The 22594-nt window shown below is 39.5% G+C and overlaps 5 protein-coding genes and 1 long non-coding RNA gene across 7 annotated transcripts; 2 read left to right on the top strand and 4 right to left on the bottom strand.

Moving 5' to 3' along the window:
- The first annotated feature begins 77 nt into the window (after positions 1 to 77).
- Positions 78 to 8513, top strand: LOC115766804 (fibulin-1). Its single transcript, XM_030710829.1, has 14 exons — positions 78 to 241; positions 582 to 845; positions 926 to 1153; positions 1222 to 1551; positions 5076 to 5348; positions 5440 to 5522; positions 5589 to 5646; positions 5781 to 6086; positions 6420 to 6557; positions 6622 to 7087; positions 7163 to 7295; positions 7357 to 7445; positions 7877 to 8107; positions 8332 to 8513. Exons 1-14 carry the CDS (start codon positions 169 to 171, stop codon positions 8492 to 8494), a joined length of 2835 nt encoding a protein of 944 aa, XP_030566689.1. The 5' UTR covers positions 78 to 168; the 3' UTR covers positions 8495 to 8513.
- LOC115766807 (transmembrane protein 104 homolog) lies at positions 8499 to 10778 on the bottom strand. Its single transcript, XM_030710831.1, has 4 exons — positions 10719 to 10778; positions 10049 to 10512; positions 9564 to 9808; positions 8499 to 9506 (listed from the first exon to the last, which is right to left on the bottom strand). Exons 1-4 carry the CDS (start codon positions 10761 to 10763, stop codon positions 8743 to 8745), a joined length of 1518 nt encoding a protein of 505 aa, XP_030566691.1. The 5' UTR covers positions 10764 to 10778; the 3' UTR covers positions 8499 to 8742.
- Positions 10779 to 11730: 952 nt separating this feature from the next.
- LOC115766805 (transmembrane protein 104 homolog) lies at positions 11731 to 13802 on the bottom strand. Its single transcript, XM_030710830.1, has 4 exons — positions 13711 to 13802; positions 13060 to 13523; positions 12575 to 12819; positions 11731 to 12517 (listed from the first exon to the last, which is right to left on the bottom strand). The coding sequence occupies exons 1-4, from the start codon at positions 13765 to 13767 to the stop codon at positions 11754 to 11756; spliced, it is 1530 nt and encodes a 509-aa protein (XP_030566690.1). The 5' UTR covers positions 13768 to 13802; the 3' UTR covers positions 11731 to 11753.
- A 272-nt stretch (positions 13803 to 14074) lies between these two features.
- Positions 14075 to 14752, bottom strand: LOC115766800 (sperm flagellar protein 1-like). Its single transcript, XM_030710825.1, has one exon. It carries the CDS (start codon positions 14750 to 14752, stop codon positions 14075 to 14077), a length of 678 nt encoding a protein of 225 aa, XP_030566685.1.
- Positions 14753 to 14939: 187 nt separating this feature from the next.
- LOC115766808 (adapter molecule Crk) lies at positions 14940 to 17234 on the bottom strand. The gene is made up of 6 exons (XM_030710832.1): positions 16857 to 17234; positions 16599 to 16721; positions 16329 to 16533; positions 16130 to 16258; positions 15446 to 15604; positions 14940 to 15387 (listed from the first exon to the last, which is right to left on the bottom strand). The coding sequence occupies exons 1-6, from the start codon at positions 16886 to 16888 to the stop codon at positions 15136 to 15138; spliced, it is 900 nt and encodes a 299-aa protein (XP_030566692.1). The 5' UTR covers positions 16889 to 17234; the 3' UTR covers positions 14940 to 15135.
- A 226-nt stretch (positions 17235 to 17460) lies between these two features.
- On the top strand, positions 17461 to 18166 carry LOC115766777. 2 transcript variants are annotated; one of them, XR_004018323.1, is made up of 5 exons: positions 17461 to 17481; positions 17540 to 17705; positions 17779 to 17822; positions 17949 to 18067; positions 18131 to 18166. It is a non-coding gene; the product is annotated as an uncharacterized LOC115766777 (long non-coding RNA). The 2 variants fall into 2 exon arrangements; XR_004018322.1 differs by having other exon boundaries at positions 17779 to 18067.
- Positions 18167 to 22594: the final 4428 nt, after the last annotated feature.

Consider the following 22594-nt stretch of genomic DNA (forward strand, 5'->3'; position numbering starts at 1 on the left):
GTTACACGACATACAAGCATTTATTTTTTTATGTATTCATAAGTTACTGGCTTTCAGTTGAGAAAGTAGTCTTATAACGCACATTACACACATAAACCGAGGCGGAAGGCCACAGAAAGAACAATTAATTCGCCGACATAAATTGATGTCAAGCTTCAACTATTCGATATGCGCACTTCTCATATCATAAATATAATCGGCATTCTTTTTTTCCTGACCTGGGGAAGAGTATTAGCAGACGGTGAGTCAAAAAGCTTCTGCCTACATATGATGAACTAAAATGAAAGATAATCGCATTATTAAGATTTGATTGGAAATACATATGCAAAGAACTTTCATTTCCAAGCGGAATACATTTCTTGATGCAAGAAAAAATAAACTTAAAATAAGTATATATGGACAGAAAGTCTTTTGAGGGTTGAAATTCTTGTTGTTATCTCGTGAGGCTTTGTTTGCCTGGCGCAAGATAAGAGAATAAATCTTTACTTCAAGTTGAACATGCTTGATTTTAGCTCATATTATTATATTATTAGGTTTGTTTGATATTATGTAACTAAATCGAGTTTATTTTTATGATGAAGAACAAATATCCGATTATATACGAAAATGTTGCATAATTGGACTGAGAAATGCACGCACCACAAATGAATGCGAAAAAATGGAATCGGCCGTAGCCAACATATCCAGACTCTGGATTGGATTGTGCTCCTCGACAATTGGCGTCTGCTGTTCCAGAGAACTCGATCGTCAACATTGTGAGCTGGGTCGCCTGGCTGCCTTAGAAGGCACTTCTTGTGATAATGGCTCGTCGACTACATATAAAAATTGCTGCCGAGCCTGTCAAGGTATGGGATAAGTTTTTACAAGCTATAATTAATTAGCGATAATTAATAATAATATACAACTATTTTGGGGGGGCTTCTAGTTGGCTTGGCAGTTAAGGCTAGCCAGCAAAAATGCAGGGACCCCTTGTTTTCATTTCTTTCGAATATAGATTCATATCGGATTTGCTGCTCCGAGGATGGTTTTGCCAATCAATCGGATGAAAAGGAGAATACACTTGACATAGATGCCCATCATGCTGAGCCAGAAGAAGAAGATGCCAAGCCGGATGACGAGGATCAGGATGGAACTATTGTCCTGGCTGATGATGGTGAGTATCCGGAATTCATAATTAATTTTTCTTCACCTAGTATATGAATCGAAATATATCCTTCACAGATGATATTTGTGGAAAAATTCCAAATCTTTGCGCGCATATTTGTGAAAATACATTTGATGCCTACAAATGCAGCTGTAATCCCGGCTACACTTTGGACGATAACAATGTTACTTGTTCCGAGAACAAAGATCATCTATGTCCCGGCGGATATATTTTGGATGCTAAACAAGGCAAATGCGTCGATATCGATGAATGCAAGGAGCAACTGCATGAGTGCAAATCAACTCAATATTGCCACAATACTATCGGTGGATATCATTGCCTAAATGTCAAGGCAAAGAGCTGTCCCCCAGGATATCTGTACAATATCAAGTCGGAGGAATGTGAAGGTACGTAAATGCATTAAGTCGAAACTGTGCTACCACAGGTTATCCCTTTGTCTAGTCCAAATAGCATTAGAAAAATCATTTTTAACATAAAATGTGCCTCAATATTAAGTAGAAAATGCGTACATTGGCACTAATAGAGCTGCTTCCGGCACTACACTATTTAAAATTTTATGTTGAATCCATTATAAGTATGTTTATCGTCCGAGCTACGATATGGGCATAAATATGGCATTCAAATTTGTGAATATGCTAAGTCAGAGGGCGCCACCTTTAAGTTCAATAAATACATACATATAGACATACGTACATACATACACATACGTACATATATACACACACATATATACATACATACATATGTACATCTACATACATGCATCTACATACATATATCGACATACATGTATTTATTTATTTATTTATTTATTTATTAATGGTCGACAAAATGAGTGTCTTCCTCATTATTCAATAGATTATACAATAGATGCAAGAACAGTATTCAAGGATAGGGCGAACAAAAGAGATGTACAGAAGTCTCGATATAAAAGGATCGTTAAACTCTTTAGACCATCGTTTAATGAATCCAAGTACACCTTTTGCCTCGGGAGCTCCCGACTAGGGGATACCCTGAACCCTCTTCTTCCAACATTAAATGCATATATATATTCTATTTTAGAAGCTATATGCCAAGTTTGGTGACTCTAGCTCTTATTATTTACTAAAATTGCCCAAAAAACAGGATATCGATATCGATTTTTATCGAATGCTTGGAAACCGAGTAAGTTATCGAATTTCTGAAACAAACTCGATCTGCGCGGGAACTGGGAGCATCTACATCTAAAATTTCATATATAGTATATATATTCTTGATCAGCATCAACAGCCGAGTCGATAGAGCCATGTCCGTCTGTCTGTTTCTATGCGAACTAGTCTCTCAGTTCTAAAGCTATCTTAATGAAATTTTGCAGAAGTCCGTCTTTCTGTTGCACGCAGCACATATGTGAAAACCAGCTGGATCGGACCACTATATCATATAGCTGCCATAGGAACGATCGGTCGAAAATTAAGTTTTTGTATGAAAAAACATATTGTTTATCAAGGTATCTTGACCAAACTCGGCATTTATTAGTTTTACTATGCTCCTCATATATATGCAAAATCCTATTAAGATCGGACCACTATATCATATAGCTGCCATAGGAACGATCGGTCGAAAATTAAGTTTTTGTATGAAAAAACATTTTGTTTACAAGGATATCTTGACCAAACTCGGCAATTATTAGTTTTAATAAGGTCCTCATATATATGCAAAATCCTATTAAGATCGGACCACTATATCATATAGCTGCCATCGGAACTATCGGTCGAAAATTAAGTTTTTGTATGAAAAAACATTTTGTTTATCAAGATATCTTCAACAAACTCGGCATTTATTAGTTTTACTCAGCTCCTCATATATATGCAAAATCCTATTAAGATCGGACCACTATATCATATAGCTGCCATAGGAACGATCGGTCGAAAATTAAGTTTTTGTATGAAAAAACATTTTGTTTATCAAGATATCTTGAACAAACTCGGCATTTATTAGTTTTACTCAGCTCCTCATATATATGCAAAATCCTATTAAGATCGGACCACTATATCATATAGCTGCCATAGGAACGATCGGTCGAAAATTAAGTTTTTGTATGAAAAAACATTTTGTTTACAAAGATATCTTGACCAAACTCGGCAATTATTAGTTTTACTATGCTCCTCATAGATATGCAAAATCCTATTAAGATCGGACCACTATATCATATAGCTGCCATAGGAACAATCGATCGAAAATTAAGTTTTTGTATGAAAAAACATTTTGTTTACAAAGATATCTTGACCAAACTCGGCAATTATTAGTTTTACTAAGGTCCTCATATATATACAAAATCCTATTAAGATCGGACCACTATATCATATAGCTTCCATAGGAACGATCGGTCGAAAATTAAGTTTTTGTATGAAAAAACATTTTGTTTATCAAGATATCTTTTACAAACTCGGCATTTATTAGTTTTACTCAGCTCCTCATATATATGCAAAATCCTATTAAGATCGGACCACTATATCATATAGCTGCCATAGGAACGATCGGTCGAAAATTAAGTTTTTGTATGAAAAAACATTTTGTTTACAAAGATATCTTGACCAAACTCGGCAATTATTAGTTTTACTATGCTCCTCATAGATATGCAAAATCCTATTAAGATCGGACCACTATATCATATAGCTGCCATAGGAACAATCGATCGAAAATTAAGTTTTTGTATGAAAAAACATTTTGTTTACAAGGATATCTTGACCAAACTCGGCAATTATTAGTTTTACTAAGGTCCTCATATATATGCAAAATCCTATTAAGATCGGACCACTATATCATATAGCTTCCATAGGAACGATCGGTCGAAAATTAAGTTTTTGTATGAAAATACATTTTGTTTATCAAGATATCTTGACCAAACTCGGCATTAACTATTTTCTCTGTGCTACGGGCAAAGCACTATAAGCATCATGAAAAGGTTGGGTATGCAAGGGTATTAGATCTTCGGCGTGCCGAAGATAGCCTTTCTTTCTCGTTTTTAAAATAATTTAGGAATAGCGGACAGTTTTGCAATGCCCCTGTAATTTTGTATATCAAACTTTCCACCTTTTGTGGAGAGAAATGATATAAGATTCTTTCCAAAGAGATGGATAGACAGAAGATTCAAGAGATAGATTAAAAAGATCTAGCAATGGATAATGGAGTAGACAACTTGGAATATTGTCAGGCCCAGGAGAGTAAGAAGATTTTAAAGAGTTTATAGCTAATAGGAGAGAGGAGTGTGAAATAATGGGAGGAGGTATAGAACTTAAGGAGGAAATAGTATAAGGGAATTAGTATTAGGACAGACGAAGAGTAAGTTGATTGGAAAAAATTGGCAAATAGGTTAGCACAATCAGAGTATCTACATACATATACCGACATACATACATACTACATGCATGCATCTGCATCTACATACATATATCCACATACATATATCTACATACATATATCAATATACATACATCTACATACATACATCATAAATACATCTACATACATATCTACTTACCCCCTCCACCGCCTCCACCACAGTTGCTCCTCCACAGGAGGAGCGTTGACGAGGACGAGGAGAGCACTTGGTAGAAATTCGTTATACTTAAATTTGAAGAACAGCGACAAATCTGTTCGGTTTTAGAAAGCAAGAATGAATGCATACATATATACATAAATGCATGCATCCACTAACAAACATGCCTACACACATACACACACATATATGCATACACATGAAATGTAGTTTGAGGTATTACGCGCAGATTCAAATTTTTGACGCGCGGTAACTGGGTAAAATAAAATATATATATATATATAATATTAAGCAGAAAATGTGGTACGGGCAATGTCGGGCAGCATCCGCTAGTATTAATAATACATTGATTAATATATATATACTGAATAGATGAAGACGAGTGCATTCAGTCGCCATGCGAAAAGGGATATAAATGCAGCAATTATCGCGGCGGATATGACTGTAATCCGGTAGATAGCCAGGCTTGTGGGACTGGCTTTTACCTAAATGAGGGAAGCTGCGCAGATATTGATGAGTGCAATTATAATGCGACAAACTCTTGCAAGACTGAAATGCACCAGGAGTGCAAAAACACTGTAGGCAGTTATCACTGTGACTGCCTGCCCGGCTACAGCCTGGATGTGACACAAAATGAATGCGTGGGTGAGTATGCTCCTCCGGCCAACTATGTTATCTATCTACTTACGTATGCATATGATTATGCTCGAATGATGTATGTGCACACTTCCTGTAGATATTAATGAGTGCTCGATTAACAATCACAACTGCCTGTCAACTCAAAGATGTGATAACACGATCGGTTCATATATATGCACGGTATTTTTGCTTATATCAATTTAAAAAAAAGGCACATCCAATTAAATTTATTAAATATTTTCATAGCGCTGGACATCGTGCGGCACGGGATATACATTGAACGCCGAGACTGGAAATTGCGATGGTAAGAATAATTTGAAGTAAACGTACATCTGAATGGGACTTATTTGTAACAAATACGAAATGCATATAAGCTAATCAGATTTATATTTGTGAGTTACCAAATAATCTAACTGGAAACGAATTGTTTCTTCAAAGATGACGATGAATGCGCGCTTAACACACACAATTGTCCATTGAACTATGATTGCTACAACACCAAAGGATCCTTTCGGTGCCACAGGAAAACTACGACTACGACATCCACCACAACGACGACCACGACCCCGTTGCCAGCTACATCAACAACGCCCGCACCAGGGCGAGATATGAATCCACAATTTGTTTCGCAACAGGCTTACAATCGTTTGGATTATGCTCCCAGTTATTTGACTAATTATGGATCGATAGCTCAACGGCCCTGTACCTCCGGATTTCACAGAAACAGTTTGGGTGCCTGTGTCGGTAAATTCAAAATCAAACTTCATAATTTCGCCAGAAAAAAGCGACATAATTCCGCCGGCAAATAGTATTGGGCGGAAATATGTCGGTGGAGCTATGTCGCTATGCCATACATGCCTTGTGTCAAAATACGAATAACCGCGGATGTCGTCACCGTTATCGACACTTCAAAATTCGAATGGTTGTTGATCATACAAGCAATTGTTCTAATTTCCCACCTGATTGAAATCCGACTAATAATTACGGTCGGCCATATCTTGTACAACCTGTTCTATTAATTTCCCATTAAGTGATGTCAAAAATTTAAATAGAAATTAATAAAGATTTCCTTTACAGACATAAACGAGTGCATCGAGTACAAGCCATGTATGAACCATGAGCGCTGCATCAACACAAATGGCTCGTACCGCTGCGAAAGCCTAATACAATGCCCCGCCGGACTAAGGTCAACCTCCGATGGAACCTCTTGCGTTGGTTTGTGTGCAAAAGTAATTTGTAATTATGCTTTACTCAGAAACCTGCCTTTACAAAAACTCAGATATCAATGAGTGCGAGACAGGCGATCACAACTGTGGCGAAAAGCAAATATGTCGCAATCGCCATGGTGGATATATCTGCGCCTGTCCACCTGGCCATCAGGTGACACGTCTGCCGGATGGTGTCAATAGTTGCGAGGACATCAACGAGTGTGCACAGGATCAGCCCGTTTGCTCCTCGAATGCCCACTGTTTTAATACAATTGGTTCTTACTATTGCGAATGCAAATCAGGATTCCAAAAGAAGCCTCTCAATGGCCCCGATCAGGACAATTGGCAAACCCATTCGCAGTGCTTCGATGTCGATGAATGTCAGTCCATACCGGGGCTCTGCCAGCAGAAATGTGTTAACTTTTGGGGCGGCTATCGCTGCACTTGCAACTCAGGCTATGAACTCAGCCAGGACAATCGCACCTGCAACGATATCGATGAATGCGAAGTGCATAAGGATTATAAGCTATGCATGGGGTAATCACCTTTTATCTTGTTTATAATATTTTAGTGATATATCACTTCTGTATTATTCTTTAAAAATCCGATTAGCTATTGCATCAACACGGCCGGATCCTACCAATGCTCCTGTCCCCGCGGCTACACTTTGGCGGCTGACAAGAACACCTGTCGGGATATTGACGAATGTGAAACAAAAAGCGAGAATCATGTGTGCACTGGCCGGGTGAATAGCTTATGAATAACCTACTATTGTTTATTAGAATTATTTATGTTTTTTTTCGCAGAATGACATATGCACCAACATTCGAGGCAGCTTTAAATGCACCACCATCAACTGTCCCAATGGCTATATAAACGATCAGGATCAAAAAAAGTACGATAAAAAAACTGGCCGATAGATACCCCCGAGATTCCATAACCATATATGTTTCTGATCAGCACTTAAACCCGAGTCGATCTAGCCACATCGCTCATCCGTCCGTTTATACTACTATATGGGAAACTATAAAGAATACCGAGTAATGTTCTCTATGAGCTTTTCTCGAAAATTAAAATGTCAAAGTCACCAAATTATTAAAATTAATTATCGTACAGAAAACACAGATCAAGAATATGTCACTTTTCGGATATCATACCATAATCATCAAGCACTCGTAGTTATCCAAGAACCCATATATCATATCCAGAACCCATATATCATAGAAATGTATTTATTTATCGAATTTTGATGGCCTGGGTCGCCGCTTTCTATCGAGTTCAATTTAATATTCGGAAAATAATTCAATAAGTTTCTGCTACTTTCAGCCGATGCCGACAAACTAATAACTTTTGTGAGGGAGATGAATGTTACACAAAACCATCAGCATACACGTACAATTTTATAACATTTGTGTCGAAATTAATGATTCCACCAGATGGTCGCACAATATTTACACTACGAGGACCCATTTGGTATGACGACATTGATTTCGATTTGAATGTTGTTCGAGTTCAAGCGGCCCCCAATGTTGAAAGAGCTTCGGAGATTTATTTTGAGTAAGTAACATACCTACTAATAATGTTATGCATAGGGTATTTTAGAGCTCTTGTAGACTTATCCATCAGAACGTATAAAGAAAATATAATAATAGTCTATACTATATGATACATATAGGTTTTATTAAATACGAATACTTTTTTTTACATGACATCTACAGAATCTCAATTGATAATAATAAAAATGTATATTGTAATAAAATATTTTCGATCTTATTTGACAGCACATTGAAGAGCAACAACCAGGTTAATCTTATATTAAAAAAGGCACTGGAGGGACCCCAAGATGTTGAGCTTGATCTGAGTATGACGGTGTTTACAAATGGAATGCCTCGCGGGAAAAGCGTTGCCAAATTGTTCCTGTTTGTGTCTCAATATACATACTAAAGTTAATTATGTTACATTTTCGGTTTGTAATAATATGTAAGGCCGTGAAATGTATTTTGCCCAATTACAGGATTCATTTGAGAACATTAGTAAATATTAGTCGATTTAAATTTAAAATAAGAATTTAAATTTAGTGGCGAGATCAAATTACAGATCAAGCAGTTACTCATTTTAAGAAAGTGTATATTATAATTTAAAGGAAATTTCACAGCTGATATACGCAAATTGTTTATAATTTAGGTAAGTAATTAAGTGAATAAATTGATAGTAACTAAAAATACGGATACAATTGACCAAGTTGAAACCAAAGCTAACCAAGCATTTGATTGAAATGGGCTTTGGAAATAATTGATAATCCCACTTCCCAGAAGTTCACAACATGTTTTTCGAGAGAAATAAACCAAGAAAACGGGTATCACATATTGTATCCCGACCCCAGCATAGCTGCCCGTAAATGCCACCAGAGTAGAAAGATTTTCGGTAAAATATGTCACAAAAAATGGTGGAAGAATCGCAAGCAGGGGAAAAAGTAAACGTATAAATATACTATATGAATCATAATGGGACATGTCCAAAAACAAGGTTTGAAGATTATTTTTAAGTGTAATAGCTATAAGCGGAAAACTAGTGGATAATGTGAAGACCGGAAACAACGACAGGAAATAATCAATGACAACAAAAAAAGTTGATGAAAAACTATTATGAACGCCCTGATATGGCAGAAAATTCAATGTGTAAAGATCTTCTACGTGCTCGAATGCAAAAATGCCAGTCATTGCTAGTACTATGTAAAATGTACAAATTACAATATAATCGTATGAAAGAATTTTAGCCACCATTGACTTGCTTCTGAGGGGTTCCAATAAGCTGGGCAGTGAATGGTGGCACATGAACGAGTAGACACACGCCCCAAATAACGATGGAATGCCGTAAAAATTAATGGCAACAGGCCGTCCTCTGGCCCCATCCGTGGCGAGCATCTTCAGGGCAATGCAGATCATCAACGTGAACGCTGAAAATCAAATAAATATTGTACTTATTTAACCAAGCCAATCTAATAAATCCGTACCCAGGCAACGAAAAACAGCCGTAAGTATTTGTAAATACTTTGTTTTCTGAATACTGAGCACTGCGAGTGGCCCGAAAATAAGTGTGAACCCAATTAAAATGATCCTGTACATGATTAGCCGCGATATGGTATGATCTTTCCAGCACGCTCGTTCATTCGTTTCGTTTCCTTCAAAATTACCAAGATATTGAATGGAATTTGATTCCAATTTCGTGATATCCGAAGTGTTTGAATGTTCATGTTCACTGCAAAGAAAATTCATTGTATGAGCATTCATAGATATACATATATAAATTTGCGATTTATTTTGAATACATGAAATAATTGCTGAATGAAATGTATAAAGGGTAGGCAACTGGATCGGCTAGCGATAATTGTGGCAATTATTTACCTAAGATATATTATATTAATAAAATCTTTTACGGAGACGACTCGCTTTTGTCTGCATTTTGAATGGTTATAGGGATATGATTTTGCATTCTTACCATATGACGTCGCGCAGACTTTTGGCCACCACGGCAGAGTATATGCTCAGATCTCCATACAGGTAAATGATAAAGCACAGGTAAAACAAGATGCGTCCAAAATCATTAAAAAATATAGTTGCCATTTCCCCCAACTCAAATTTGTGCGTCAATTGATAATAATGAAATTCCACATTTTGTATAGTTAAAGGAGTCGTTTCGCTTGCTGCTGCATTGAAAAATCGTTCATTATCTTCATCTTCATTTGAACTGCGTCGATGCCGCAGAACTTGAAGGCTTTGCCAGTTTTTTATCGCATTTGCGCCAGCCATGGATTCGATGACAAAGGTTACTGTGATATAGCTTATAATGGCTAGTATTATTATAACAACAAGACTGAGGCACCATCCTGCTTTGGAAAATACTCCTGGAAGAGTTAGCGCTCCAGTTCCGACAATAAGATTGAATATAAAAATGAAGCCAACCTGCAATAAATGTCAAAATAAAGCAACCTCAATTAAAAATGTATATAAATGTTTGTGCGTACTTTTGTATGTTGGTATGGCTGCGAAGATGGGTCTTTATAACATGCATATGTTGCTATAATATACGAACAACGTTTGTTATAGGAACTTAAAATAATGCGTTATTCATATATAATCAAGAATATGTCACTTTTCGGATATCATACCATAATCATCAAGCACTCGTAGTTATCCAAGAACCCATATATCATATCCAGAACCCATATATCATAGAAATGTATTTATTTATCGAATTTTGATGGCCTGGGTCGCCGCTTTCTATCGAGTTCAATTTAATATTCGGAAAATAATTCAATAAGTTTCTGCTACTTTCAGCCGATGCCGACAAACTAATAACTTTTGTGAGGGAGATGAATGTTACACAAAACCATCAGCATACACGTACAATTTTATAACATTTGTGTCGAAATTAATGATTCCACCAGATGGTCGCACAATATTTACACTACGAGGACCCATTTGGTATGACGACATTGATTTCGATTTGAATGTTGTTCGAGTTCAAGCGGCCCCCAATGTTGAAAGAGCTTCGGAGATTTATTTTGAGTAAGTAACATACCTACTAATAATGTTATGCATAGGGTATTTTAGAGCTCTTGTAGACTTATCCATCAGAACGTATAAAGAAAATATAATAATAGTCTATACTATATGATACATATAGGTTTTATTAAATACGAATACTTTTTTTTACATGACATCTACAGAATCTCAATTGATAATAATAAAAATGTATATTGTAATAAAATATTTTCGATCTTATTTGACAGCACATTGAAGAGCAACAACCAGGTTAATCTTATATTAAAAAAGGCACTGGAGGGACCCCAAGATGTTGAGCTTGATCTGAGTATGACGGTGTTTACAAATGGAATGCCTCGCGGGAAAAGCGTTGCCAAATTGTTCCTGTTTGTGTCTCAATATACATACTAAAGTTAATTATGTTACATTTTCGGTTTGTAATAATATGTAAGGCCGTGAAATGTATTTTGCCCAATTACAGGATTCATTTGAGAACATTAGTAAATATTAGTCGATTTAAATTTAAAATAAGAATTTAAATTTAGTGGCGAGATCAAATTACAGATCAAGCAGTTACTCATTTTAAGAAAGTGTATATTATAATTTAAAGGAAATTTCACAGCTGATATACGCAAATTGTTTATAATTTAGGTAAGTAATTAAGTGAATAAATTGATAGTAACTAAAAATACGGATACAATTGACCAAGTTGAAACCAAAGCTAACCAAGCATTTGATTGAAATGGGCTTTGGAAATAATTGATAATCCCACTTCCCAGAAGTTCACAACATGTTTTTCGAGAGAAATAAACCAAGAAAACGGGTATCACATATTGTATCCCGACCCCAGCATAGCTGCCCGTAAATGCCACCAGAGTAGAAAGATTTTCGGTAAAATATGTCACAAAAAATGGTGGAAGAATCGCAAGCAGGGGAAAAAGTAAACGTATAAATATACTATATGAATCATAATGGGACATGTCCAAAAACAAGGTTTGAAGATTATTTTTAAGTGTAATAGCTATAAGCGGAAAACTAGTGGATAATGTGAAGACCGGAAACAACGACAGGAAATAATCAATGACAACAAAAAAAGTTGATGAAAAACTATTATGAACGCCCTGATATGGCAGAAAATTCAATGTGTAAAGATCTTCTACGTGCTCGAATGCAAAAATGCCAGTCATTGCTAGTACTATGTAAAATGTACAAATTACAATATAATCGTATGAAAGAATTTTAGCCACCATTGACTTGCTTCTGAGGGGTTCCAATAAGCTGGGCAGTGAATGGTGGCACATGAACGAGTAGACACACGCCCCAAATAACGATGGAATGCCGTAAAAATTAATGGCAACAGGCCGTCCTCTGGCCCCATCCGTGGCGAGCATCTTCAGGGCAATGCAGATCATCAACGTGAACGCTGAAAATCAAATAAATATTGTACTTATTTAACCAAGCCAATCTAATAAATCCGTACCCAGGCAACGAAAAACAGCCGTAAGTATTTGTAAATACTTTGTTTTCTGAATACTGAGCACTGCGAGTGGCCCGAAAATAAGTGTGAACCCAATTAAAATGATCCTGTACATGATTAGCCGCGATATGGTATGATCTTTCCAGCACGCTCGTTCATTCGTTTCGTTTCCTTCAAAATTACCAAGATATTGAATGGAATTTGATTCCAATTTCGTGATATCCGAAGTGTTTGAATGTTCATGTTCACTGCAAAGAAAATTCATTGTATGAGCATTCATAGATATACATATATAAATTTGCGATTTATTTTGAATACATGAAATAATTGCTGAATGAAATGTATAAAGGGTAGGCAACTGGATCGGCTAGCGATAATTGTGGCAATTATTTACCTAAGATATATTATATTAATAAAATCTTTTACGGAGACGACTCGCTTTTGTCTGCATTTTGAATGGTTATAGGGATATGATTTTGCATTCTTACCATATGACGTCGCGCAGACTTTTGGCCACCACGGCAGAGTATATGCTCAGATCTCCATACAGGTAAATGATAAAGCACAGGTAAAACAAGATGCGTCCAAAATCATTAAAAAATATAGTTGCCATTTCCCCCAACTCAAATTTGTGCGTCAATTGATAATAATGAAATTCCACATTTTGTATAGTTAAAGGAGTCGTTTCGCTTGCTGCTGCATTGAAAAATCGTTCATTATCTTCATCTTCATTTGAACTGCGTCGATGCCGCAGAACTTGAAGGCTTTGCCAGTTTTTTATCGCATTTGCGCCAGCCATGGATTCGATGACAAAGGTTACTGTGATATAGCTTATAATGGCTAGTATTATTATAACAACAAGACTGAGGCACCATCCTGCTTTGGAAAATACTCCTGGAAGAGTTAGCGCTCCAGTTCCGACAATAAGATTGAATATAAAAATGAAGCCAACCTGCAATAAATGTCAAAATAAAGCAACCTCAATTAAAAATGTATATAAATGTTTGTGCGTACTTTTGTATGTTGGTATGGCTGCGAAGATGGGTCTTTATAACATGCATATGTTGCTATAATATACGAACAACGTTTGTTATAGGAACTTAAAATAATGCGTTATTCATATATAATTGCGCAGTTACCAAATTTGAATAGGAAACTGTATCAACAGGTGAGAAAACAACTCTTCCTCCAGGCATTTCTATATATTCCTTTGTTGTGCAAACATACAATACAATGTGACCACTTGTTCAAAGTTGGAAAATGCAGAAAAATACTTAATACTGTTTTCAAACAACAGGCAAATTAAATATGAAAGAATCAATGCTAATATATATATATATTTATAAATACATATATAAATAATAGTGTGTGGTTAAACTTTGCAACTTTTGAACGATACAAAACTAATTAAGTAGTACATGATATTTCGAGCTTACATCTGCAATTTAAGTCGTTTTATTTAATTCTAAAGGAAAACAAAACTATTATTACGAATAGTTAGTTTTAAAGTGGAGTGTGTTTGGAAAGTGTGGCCAGACGTTTCATTAGATTGTTGATCCGCTCTTCTTTTACCAAGATGAGGCTTTGAAGTAACCTAACTTTTTGGCGCACTGAGCTGATATATTTTTCCTTCTTGTGTTTCTCCTGAATCAATTGCTTATACACTGTATATGGCACTTGCTTGGGGTCCTCTGCAGGCTCCTTATCGTTTTCCAGCAGCTGCACTGGCATTTGATTCGAGGTGTTACCTGCCAAATTATTTCTAACCATCTGAATGTCTTCCTGGGTTGCCACCGCCATCAGAGGATGCATTTGTCGTTGGAATTTTAGTTTGGGTCCATCTCGCTCGGTGCACATCAAATGATAGAGCAGCGATTGCGCAGCGGTTAGTCTGGCCGAGGCAAGCTGCTCTAGATCGTTGCGAGACAATTTAAAACCCAATTTTCGCAGTACTTTCAAATTAAACATCTTCCAGTTTTCCAACTTTAATGCAAAGCTACTGTGCGAGCTAAAATTGTACATGTCTACCAGCTTTGCATTGACTTTCCTAAAGAGTCGAGCGACGGTCACAACATCGGATAGATCGCGACGTGTGCGATTGTCTAGCTTGATCTGCTTATGGATCATCCAATCATCTAGCTCTTGTAGTTCCTTGGCATTTAATGTTCGACAAAATGGCATAATTTTTAATGCTACCGCAGTCCTTTGTTTCTTTATAGAAAAATTTGAAACGTAAAATTTGGCACGACAAACAATGCTCTCTACTATTTCCTATGTACTATGATTACAACAATACTTACAATTTTTAATTAGAAAATTCCAGACTTTACGTTTACGTCCCTTTATGTGATCCAAAAAGAAGTAAACGTTTTTTACATGTTAACGAAGATGTCCTCGTATTAATTAACTTTGCACCTTTCTACAATCAATTTCTTTGTGATCTGGATTTTCTTTTGAATTATCTAAGATTAATCAATATGAATAATATTTTAACAATTGGTAATCACTTATTCATTACAATTTAATATATTCTTTTAACTTAAAATATAAGTTATAATTGAAAATTATTGTTGTTCCGCCCAATCGTTATTTAATCGAATATCCGCACAATTATTGGTTACATCACAATCATCGACAAATTCGACGTGCGTAAATGGAAAATGGCCTTTGCGACCATTTAGCTCCCCTTCCCATTGACCATTTATATTGGTTTTAGTGACTTTGATTATGTCCCCAACTTCCAGTTTTAGCGCGGTTTTGTCATATGCATTAGGCACGCGCGACTGTTTAACACGGGCTCGAGCTGGCAACTTGCGCTGCGTAAAAAGATTTGATTATTTACTTAAATAGATAAGTTATTCATCAATTACGTACGTTCAAATCTGTCCTTTTCAATGTACTAAACTGGCTGGACGATACGGAAGGGGAGTCGACATTGGAAATGCCAGAGGAAATGGTTGAACGTGCAATGCAAGAGCTGCTGTTTAAATTAGCCATATGCTCAATACCATCCTCCTCCATAGAGTCGTCGTACTATAAAGAAATAATAAAAACTCATAATATTGATGATAAAGTAAGGATATCTCCGACACGCCGAAGATGTTATAACTGTGAATAGTGAAAACATAATATATTGTAAGAAGTAGAGGAGCGGGGAGCTGTATCTGAAATTTTGTGATTCTAGCTTCTAAAAGCTAAGATATATGTATATATATAATATATGTGCTGAATCGTTATAAATTACTTGGAAACGGGTCAGTTAAAGTCAACTGGCACTAGGACCTACGTTCAAAATTTCAAGTGTCGTGCTTCTGTATATCCTGAGATTGATGTGTTTATAGTCCGGACAGAGCTAAATGCTAATTTTTGAAGTGTATTACACTTTCCAGATAATCCCTGACCGGGTAAAAAGTGGAGGCCCAAGGTTGAATGGACCAAAACTAGTTTTATCCGATCCATTTTCTTATATTATAAATAATAAATCATACAATAGTAAATAAGGGTATCAATATTTAATATCTTTGTTAAATGACCTTTGACTGGCAGGTTAAAACTTACTCGTTGAACATAAGGAACTGGTATTTGTCCAACTAGGCCAGTGGAATTGCGGGCAGTCCACCATTGGTCTTCATCTTTTCGGATTATCGTGAGAACCTCACCTCTTTGAAACGGTAAATCGTCTTGATCCTAAATATAAAGCGTATAGGTGTTTAGATAAGTTGTTGTTGCGTTTAAAATAAGTTTCTGTGAAACATACACTTCCAACGAAATCAAATTTGCCAATAACCTTTTCCAGTTTTTTCTGCGCGGGACGCTTCAGAGGCGTGGTGTCCAAATAATGTAGCGTATAGAATGTGAGTAGCTTTGGAAGGTTTTCAAAACTTTGATCGCCGATTCGGTAAACAATTTGGTCCTGCTGCTGCACCTTGTTTATAATGTAGTTACTAACTTTGGTGTCTTCTCTATATTGAAATAAAAGTTAAAGTTAATCCTTCAAAATAATTTCTATATTGTTACTGTTACTTACCTCACACACAAGACGTAGTCCCCCTCAATTGAGTTGCTGTCGCGTACTAAAAAGACTCCCCGTTCGCGCTCATTCATTAATACTTCGGTGGCATCTTGCCGCGACATGGAGCCAAAGTACCAACTAAAATAATTAATGATAGTTAAAAAATGTTTATATGTAGTGTATATACACATATACACATGAATGTTAAGCCGTTTGTATAGTCTCACAAATATCATATATGTTTGGCTGGGACGGCAACATTTTTATTCTTACCTGCTCCTATCAGATACATCAAATGTATCCATGTTTAACTCAGAATATGGGTGAGTAAAATATTTTTGACTTTGATTCTTTTGATTACTAATTTAGCATAAGATTAATCTTTACTTTGATTATTTTTTCTTTGTGTATTCTCCTTTTGCTTCTCGTTATGGATGTTCATACTGTATCGATACCTCTAAACAATTTTAGATATTTTTACCAACTGACTTGGTTAACGCCGATAATTTTAGAGCGATATTTTCAAAAACAAATCAAAATACGAAAACGCAAGAAGCGTTTTTGTCAGAGTTATGGTAATGGTAATGTAAACAGGAAGAATATGCACAATACATAATGCGTGCAATTTCCATATATTAAATTTATTACACACACGTGTTACGGAACTGCTTGTTTCTCAGTGGGCCGCGCCGGCTGGCTCATCGGATTCTCTGGGTGTGGTCCCATCCCTGGCCCGCAGTCCGCACAATCGATAACAACAAAGCTACACGTCTGTAGCAAAACAGACTCACACAACACTACTCAAAATGAACCGCATAATCGATAACAATTATTCGGAACTACTAACTCATGAACAAAATACACAGCTGTAACAACTATGAAAATGTAAACAACAAAGGTAAGACACTCAATATAAATTAACAAAAAAACACTATTTATCCACCTTACTCTTCCAGATCGGGCCCCGGTTCCGGACCCAGCGTACCCGCCCTGCCATGAGACGATCACCTCCACTCGTCTCCCTCGTTTTGGCCACTAAATGGCCTATATTAGCCCGTGTCGGCCATAATGCCCACTCTCCCCAGCAATATTATTTTAGCCGGACATGATTTCTTTCAATAGGTGCGTATAATTGGTTGCGTTTTCTTAAAATGTATAACAATCATAATCATTGCTTATGGCATTTATCTTGCAGCTGTTTAGGATCTCATGCAAGCGGATAATTCATTAACTTCACAGGTGCGTATTACTGCTGCATATATTTATACTAATTGACAAAGCGCCTTAATTCCTAAATTTTTCTCTTATAGAATTAAATTTTTTTTTTTTTTTTTTTTTTTTTTTTTACAACACTGAATGGAACAGGCGACGAAACACTACAAGGATATTGCTAGTCGCCGCAAAAGAAACGCGCAATGAGGCACTTTAGAGGCAATCGTTGCGCCGATTTAGGAACAATGGCCCACACAATTACTTAAAACTGGGTATGTCACGTATTGTGTATTGTATGTATTAAATCGCTTAATTCTACCTTACCCTACCTAAAGAGCTCTCTGGGGGTGGTAAGGGGCGATATAAATGCGTAAATTCAAATTGGGTAAGTATGTGAGCATAGTTCGCGCAAGTGTTAATTTTAGATTTTTATATTTTACAGGCGCAGATGCATCACCGTTGGAGTTTTCCTCACCGTTCGCACTCTAAAGTGAAGCTCGGCGTAAGTGCCTACGTATGTATGAATATATTTTATAAATACAAATTAACCAAATTTAACGATAAAAAAAATCTACTCCTTTTCAGGGAGTGCAATTAGGAGTCTTCTTCTGACTCTGCCAGGGGCTCGAACGAGGATGGGCAAAACAATGGAACGGACTCACTCGGTGGATGTGGGCGGGGTCTCGCCTGTGGCCGCTTCTTCGTTGTTGGAGCCCGGTCGTTGGTGGCTCGTCTCGTCGCCTTCACGTTTGCGCCGACGCTTGCTGGCGGCGTCGCGGATATGGCTGGTTTGCGCCGCTGCACTGAATCCTGGCCTTGAATATTTCGTGGGCCTCTCTGGTGCGCGAGCTGGTCTCCTTGGTGCCGAAGCCGTTAATTTTTGGCTTATTTGGGTCCTCTCTCGTCGCACTTAAGTTTTTAAGTCTCTTTTAATTTTTTTAATATATTTTTTTTGTGACTCGAGTGGTTTGACTTATATATTTTTATTAAATGGCGAAAAAAGAACACAAAAACAAGACTTTTATTCGTCTGTTAAGCCACTGGTATTATGTGCCGGCTTAAATTTTCAGAAGGGAAAAAAAATTTTACTCTGTCGAGCAGAAATGCAATGTCCAACTTTTTTTGCTCACTTCGAGCTGGCACGCCCGCCGTTAACCGCTGAACAAATCGGACTCCCCGACATTTTGGGCAGCCACACCATCGGTGCCGAATTTCGGCACACGCATACATTTGCGAGGCGGGCACCGTTGCTGCTCATCTGCACAGCTGCATTTTTTTGGGTCAACGGCCCAAATGAAGGCCAAGGGCATATCCAAGGGCATGCGATCCACTCTCCTCGTATTCCCTTTAAGAGCGAACCGGGCGGCCAATAGCAATCGTCGCTTTTGGCGCCGTGGATCGCATGTCTGGCGTTGCCACCCTTCAAAATTTTGGGCTCCGCCGTGGGCCCAGCTTCACCCCGCATACTCCGACCATATGACAAAAAGATATCGGCGTGGCCGATAATATCGAACGCAACCAACTGAGTAACCCTCGGTGCTGCCGATAACGTCCAATGCAACATCACCACGCAGATTATTGTAACGACATGAAGGACAGTTACAAGGAATCTGCGTGCGCATTTCATGGATTGACCCAGCCGGCTAATAACGATGCCCAACGTAGGCCACACCCACGACAAGTAATCTATATTTTTTTTTTTTTTTTTGCTGACCCAAAAAAAAGGGGGGGCTGGCGCTGCCGCCGCCGTTGCCTGGCAAGGAGGTGAGCAAATTACGATTATGTTCGTATATCTTTTGCGTGGAAGACGCCTAGCACGCGTCCCTGGAGATCCTCCAACTCGTAGGCGTTGGTTCCCACGGCTCGGACGACGCGGCTCTTCAAGAACTTCCGGGCGAACTTGGCATTGAAGGCTTTGCCGAAGCTGCTTAGTGCGAAGTTGCGCCTCCACACTTCCTGTCCCGGTTCCAGATGGAGCTGTCGCGCGCGGTGGTCGTACCGTTGGCGGCTTCGCTCGTATGCGGTGTGCAGGTGGTCCTTGACTTGGCTTCGGATTACAGCCAGTCTGTCCTTTGCGTCAAGGTCAGAAATACTGTGGTCGGCCAATGATCTCAGCTTCCTGGCCAGTTTGTAACTGGAACCATTCAGGTACATCTGCTGTCCAAAGACCGCGAAGAACGGAGTGACTCCCGTAGCGCTGTGGACCGCATTCCGGATCGCCACTTCCACCTCTGGTAGGTACGCGTCCCATTCCCGATGATCCTGACCCAGGTAGGTTCGGATTGCCGACAGCACTGTGCGGTTCACGCGTTCGGCGGCGTTGCTCTGAGGCGAATACACTGGTGTGCGCAGGTGAGTAATGCCAAACGCCTGGACCATCGCATCGAACGACTTTGACACGAATTGTCGTCCATTATCCGAATGGATCACTTCCGGCACGCCAAATTTGAAGAACACCTCATGCACTAGGAAGTTCACGACATCCGCCGCGGTGGCTTCCCTCATGGCCTTCAGGAAGGTAAACTTCGAGAAGTGGTCTACGACGACGAATATCCACGCGTGCCCTCGTTTCGACCGTGGATACTTCCCCAAGAAGTCGATATATAGCTTCTGGAAGGGGCGGTCGGTGCGCACTTCTTCCCCAATTCCGACCTGCATTCGGTAGTTCTGTGCCTTGGTCTCCTTGCATGTATCGCATTTCCGAACATAGTCCCTGACTTGTATGGCCATGTTGGGCCAATAATATCGCCTGCGCAGCGCGTGCAGCGTTTTCCTCATGCCTCCATGAGCTGACGTCTCGTCCGCGTGTGCTTGTTGGATAAGTCCTGCCGTCAGCGACTCCGGCACCCAGAGCTTCCAACTGGTGCCTTCGACCTCATCCTCCAAGCTCTCGTGCACGGTCCTCTTGAACAGAAGTCCGTCCTGCACTCTAAGGTCCGGCAACTTCCCTTGTTGGCTCATCACCTCTCTTATCAGCTCTCGATATTCGGTGCTCTCGAACTCCGGGGTCTGAAATCCCAACAGATCTTCCGGGGTCAGTTCGACCTCTTCCACGCTTCGGGACAATGTGTCTGCGACGACGTTGTCGGCTCCCTTGCGGTACTGCATGGAGAAAGGGAACGCTTGCAGTTCTAGGGACCACCTGGCTAATCTCCCGCTCAAGTCTTTGAGACTCATAAGCCACTGCAGACTCGCATGATCGGTGATTACCGTGAACGGCATCATCTCCACGTACGGCCGGAATCGATGTATGGCCAGTTTGGCGGCTAGGCATTCCTTCTCGGTCACCGAATAGTTGATCTGGTGCTTGTTGAGTTTGGCCGAGAAGAATGCGATCGGCCTTTCCTGTTGTTCGTCGTCTAGCTGGAACAACACGGCTCCTACTCCGTAGTGAGATGCGTCGCATTGGATGAAGAATGGTCTTCGAAAATCCGCGTGAACTAACACCGGGGCTGTGGTGAGGGCTAACTTCAAGCTTTCTATGGCTTCTATGGCCTCGTCGCTCAACACAAATCTACCCGTTCTCTTCTTAAGGGCATCAGTCAACGGTACCGATATCTCAGCGAAGTTCTTTATGAATCGGCGGTACCACCCCGCCGTACCTAAGAAGCTTCGTAGTTCCTTGACCGTCCTCGGATTCGGGATGTTCCGGATCGCTTCTACCCTTCCCGGATCCATGCGCAGCGTCCCGCCGCCTATGATGAAACCCAGGTAGTTTAGGTTGCGGAAGCAGAATTTCGACTTCGCCATGCCTATGGTGAGGTTCGCGTTCCTCAGACACTCGGCCACCAATTCCAAGTATTTTAAGTGCGTTGGAAAATCTGCCGATATTATCAGCAAGTCGTCTAGGTATACGAATACGTTGGACCTCAAATTCGCCGGAATTACCTTGTCCATGAGCCTGCAAAGTTGTTGAGCGGCGTTGCAGAGCCCGAATGGCATGTGGCGGAACTGGTACAGCGGCCTCCCTGGTACAGTAAACGCCGTATACGCCCTGCTCTTCTCCTCCATCTCTATTTGCCAGAACGCGAACTTAAGGTCGACGCTAGAGATGAAATGAGTCTCGTCGATTCGCGATAGGATGCCCTCGATGCATGGAAGCGGGTAAGCGTCTTTTACCGTTACACTGTTTAATTTCCTGGCGTCTAAGCAAAACCTGTTCTTCCCAGGCCTCATCACCACCGTCGTCCGGTTGCTCCAGGGGCTGTCACTCTCCTCGATGATGCCCAACTTTAGCATCTTATCCACCTCGGCCCACACGATCTCTTGTTTGGCCGGGGACAGCGGATAATGTCTGTCTTTCACGGGTTCTGCTCCCTCGATCAGCTGAATTCGGTGCTGCAGCAGGTGAGTTTTCCCTAGGCCATCCTTCTCAAATTGGAGAAATCTGCGCTTCACGCTTTCCAACTGACTCCTCTGATCGTTGTCCAGGTCCCACATTCCCGGATCCGTCACGCAGTCGTCGTCGTCCCGGTAATAAGCCACCTCTGGGTTCGCTACCGTTACCTCAGATGCCTCTGGTGGTGTTTCGGACTTTCTGGCCGGACCGAGCAGCTCTGGTGCGATCTCAAAGGCTCGCCAGAAGTCGATTCCCAGGTATAGTTCCTGTCGCAGGTCCGGGCACATGTAAAATACGATATTTTCCGTTCTATTCCCGTATTTCACAGGCAGAACAACGCGACCTAAAATTGGGCGATTGGCACCCGCCGCTGTCCTCACCATCGATTCGTATGGCCGCGCTTCCCATCCCAGTTTCTCCACTAACTCCCGGCATCCTTGTCCCAACAGACTGACGGAGG

Source organism: Drosophila novamexicana, unplaced genomic scaffold (genome assembly GCF_003285875.2).
Source record: "Drosophila novamexicana strain 15010-1031.04,08,12 unplaced genomic scaffold, DnovRS2.1 tig00001222-arrow-arrow-pilon, whole genome shotgun sequence".
NCBI lineage: Eukaryota > Metazoa > Arthropoda > Insecta > Diptera > Drosophilidae > Drosophila > Drosophila novamexicana.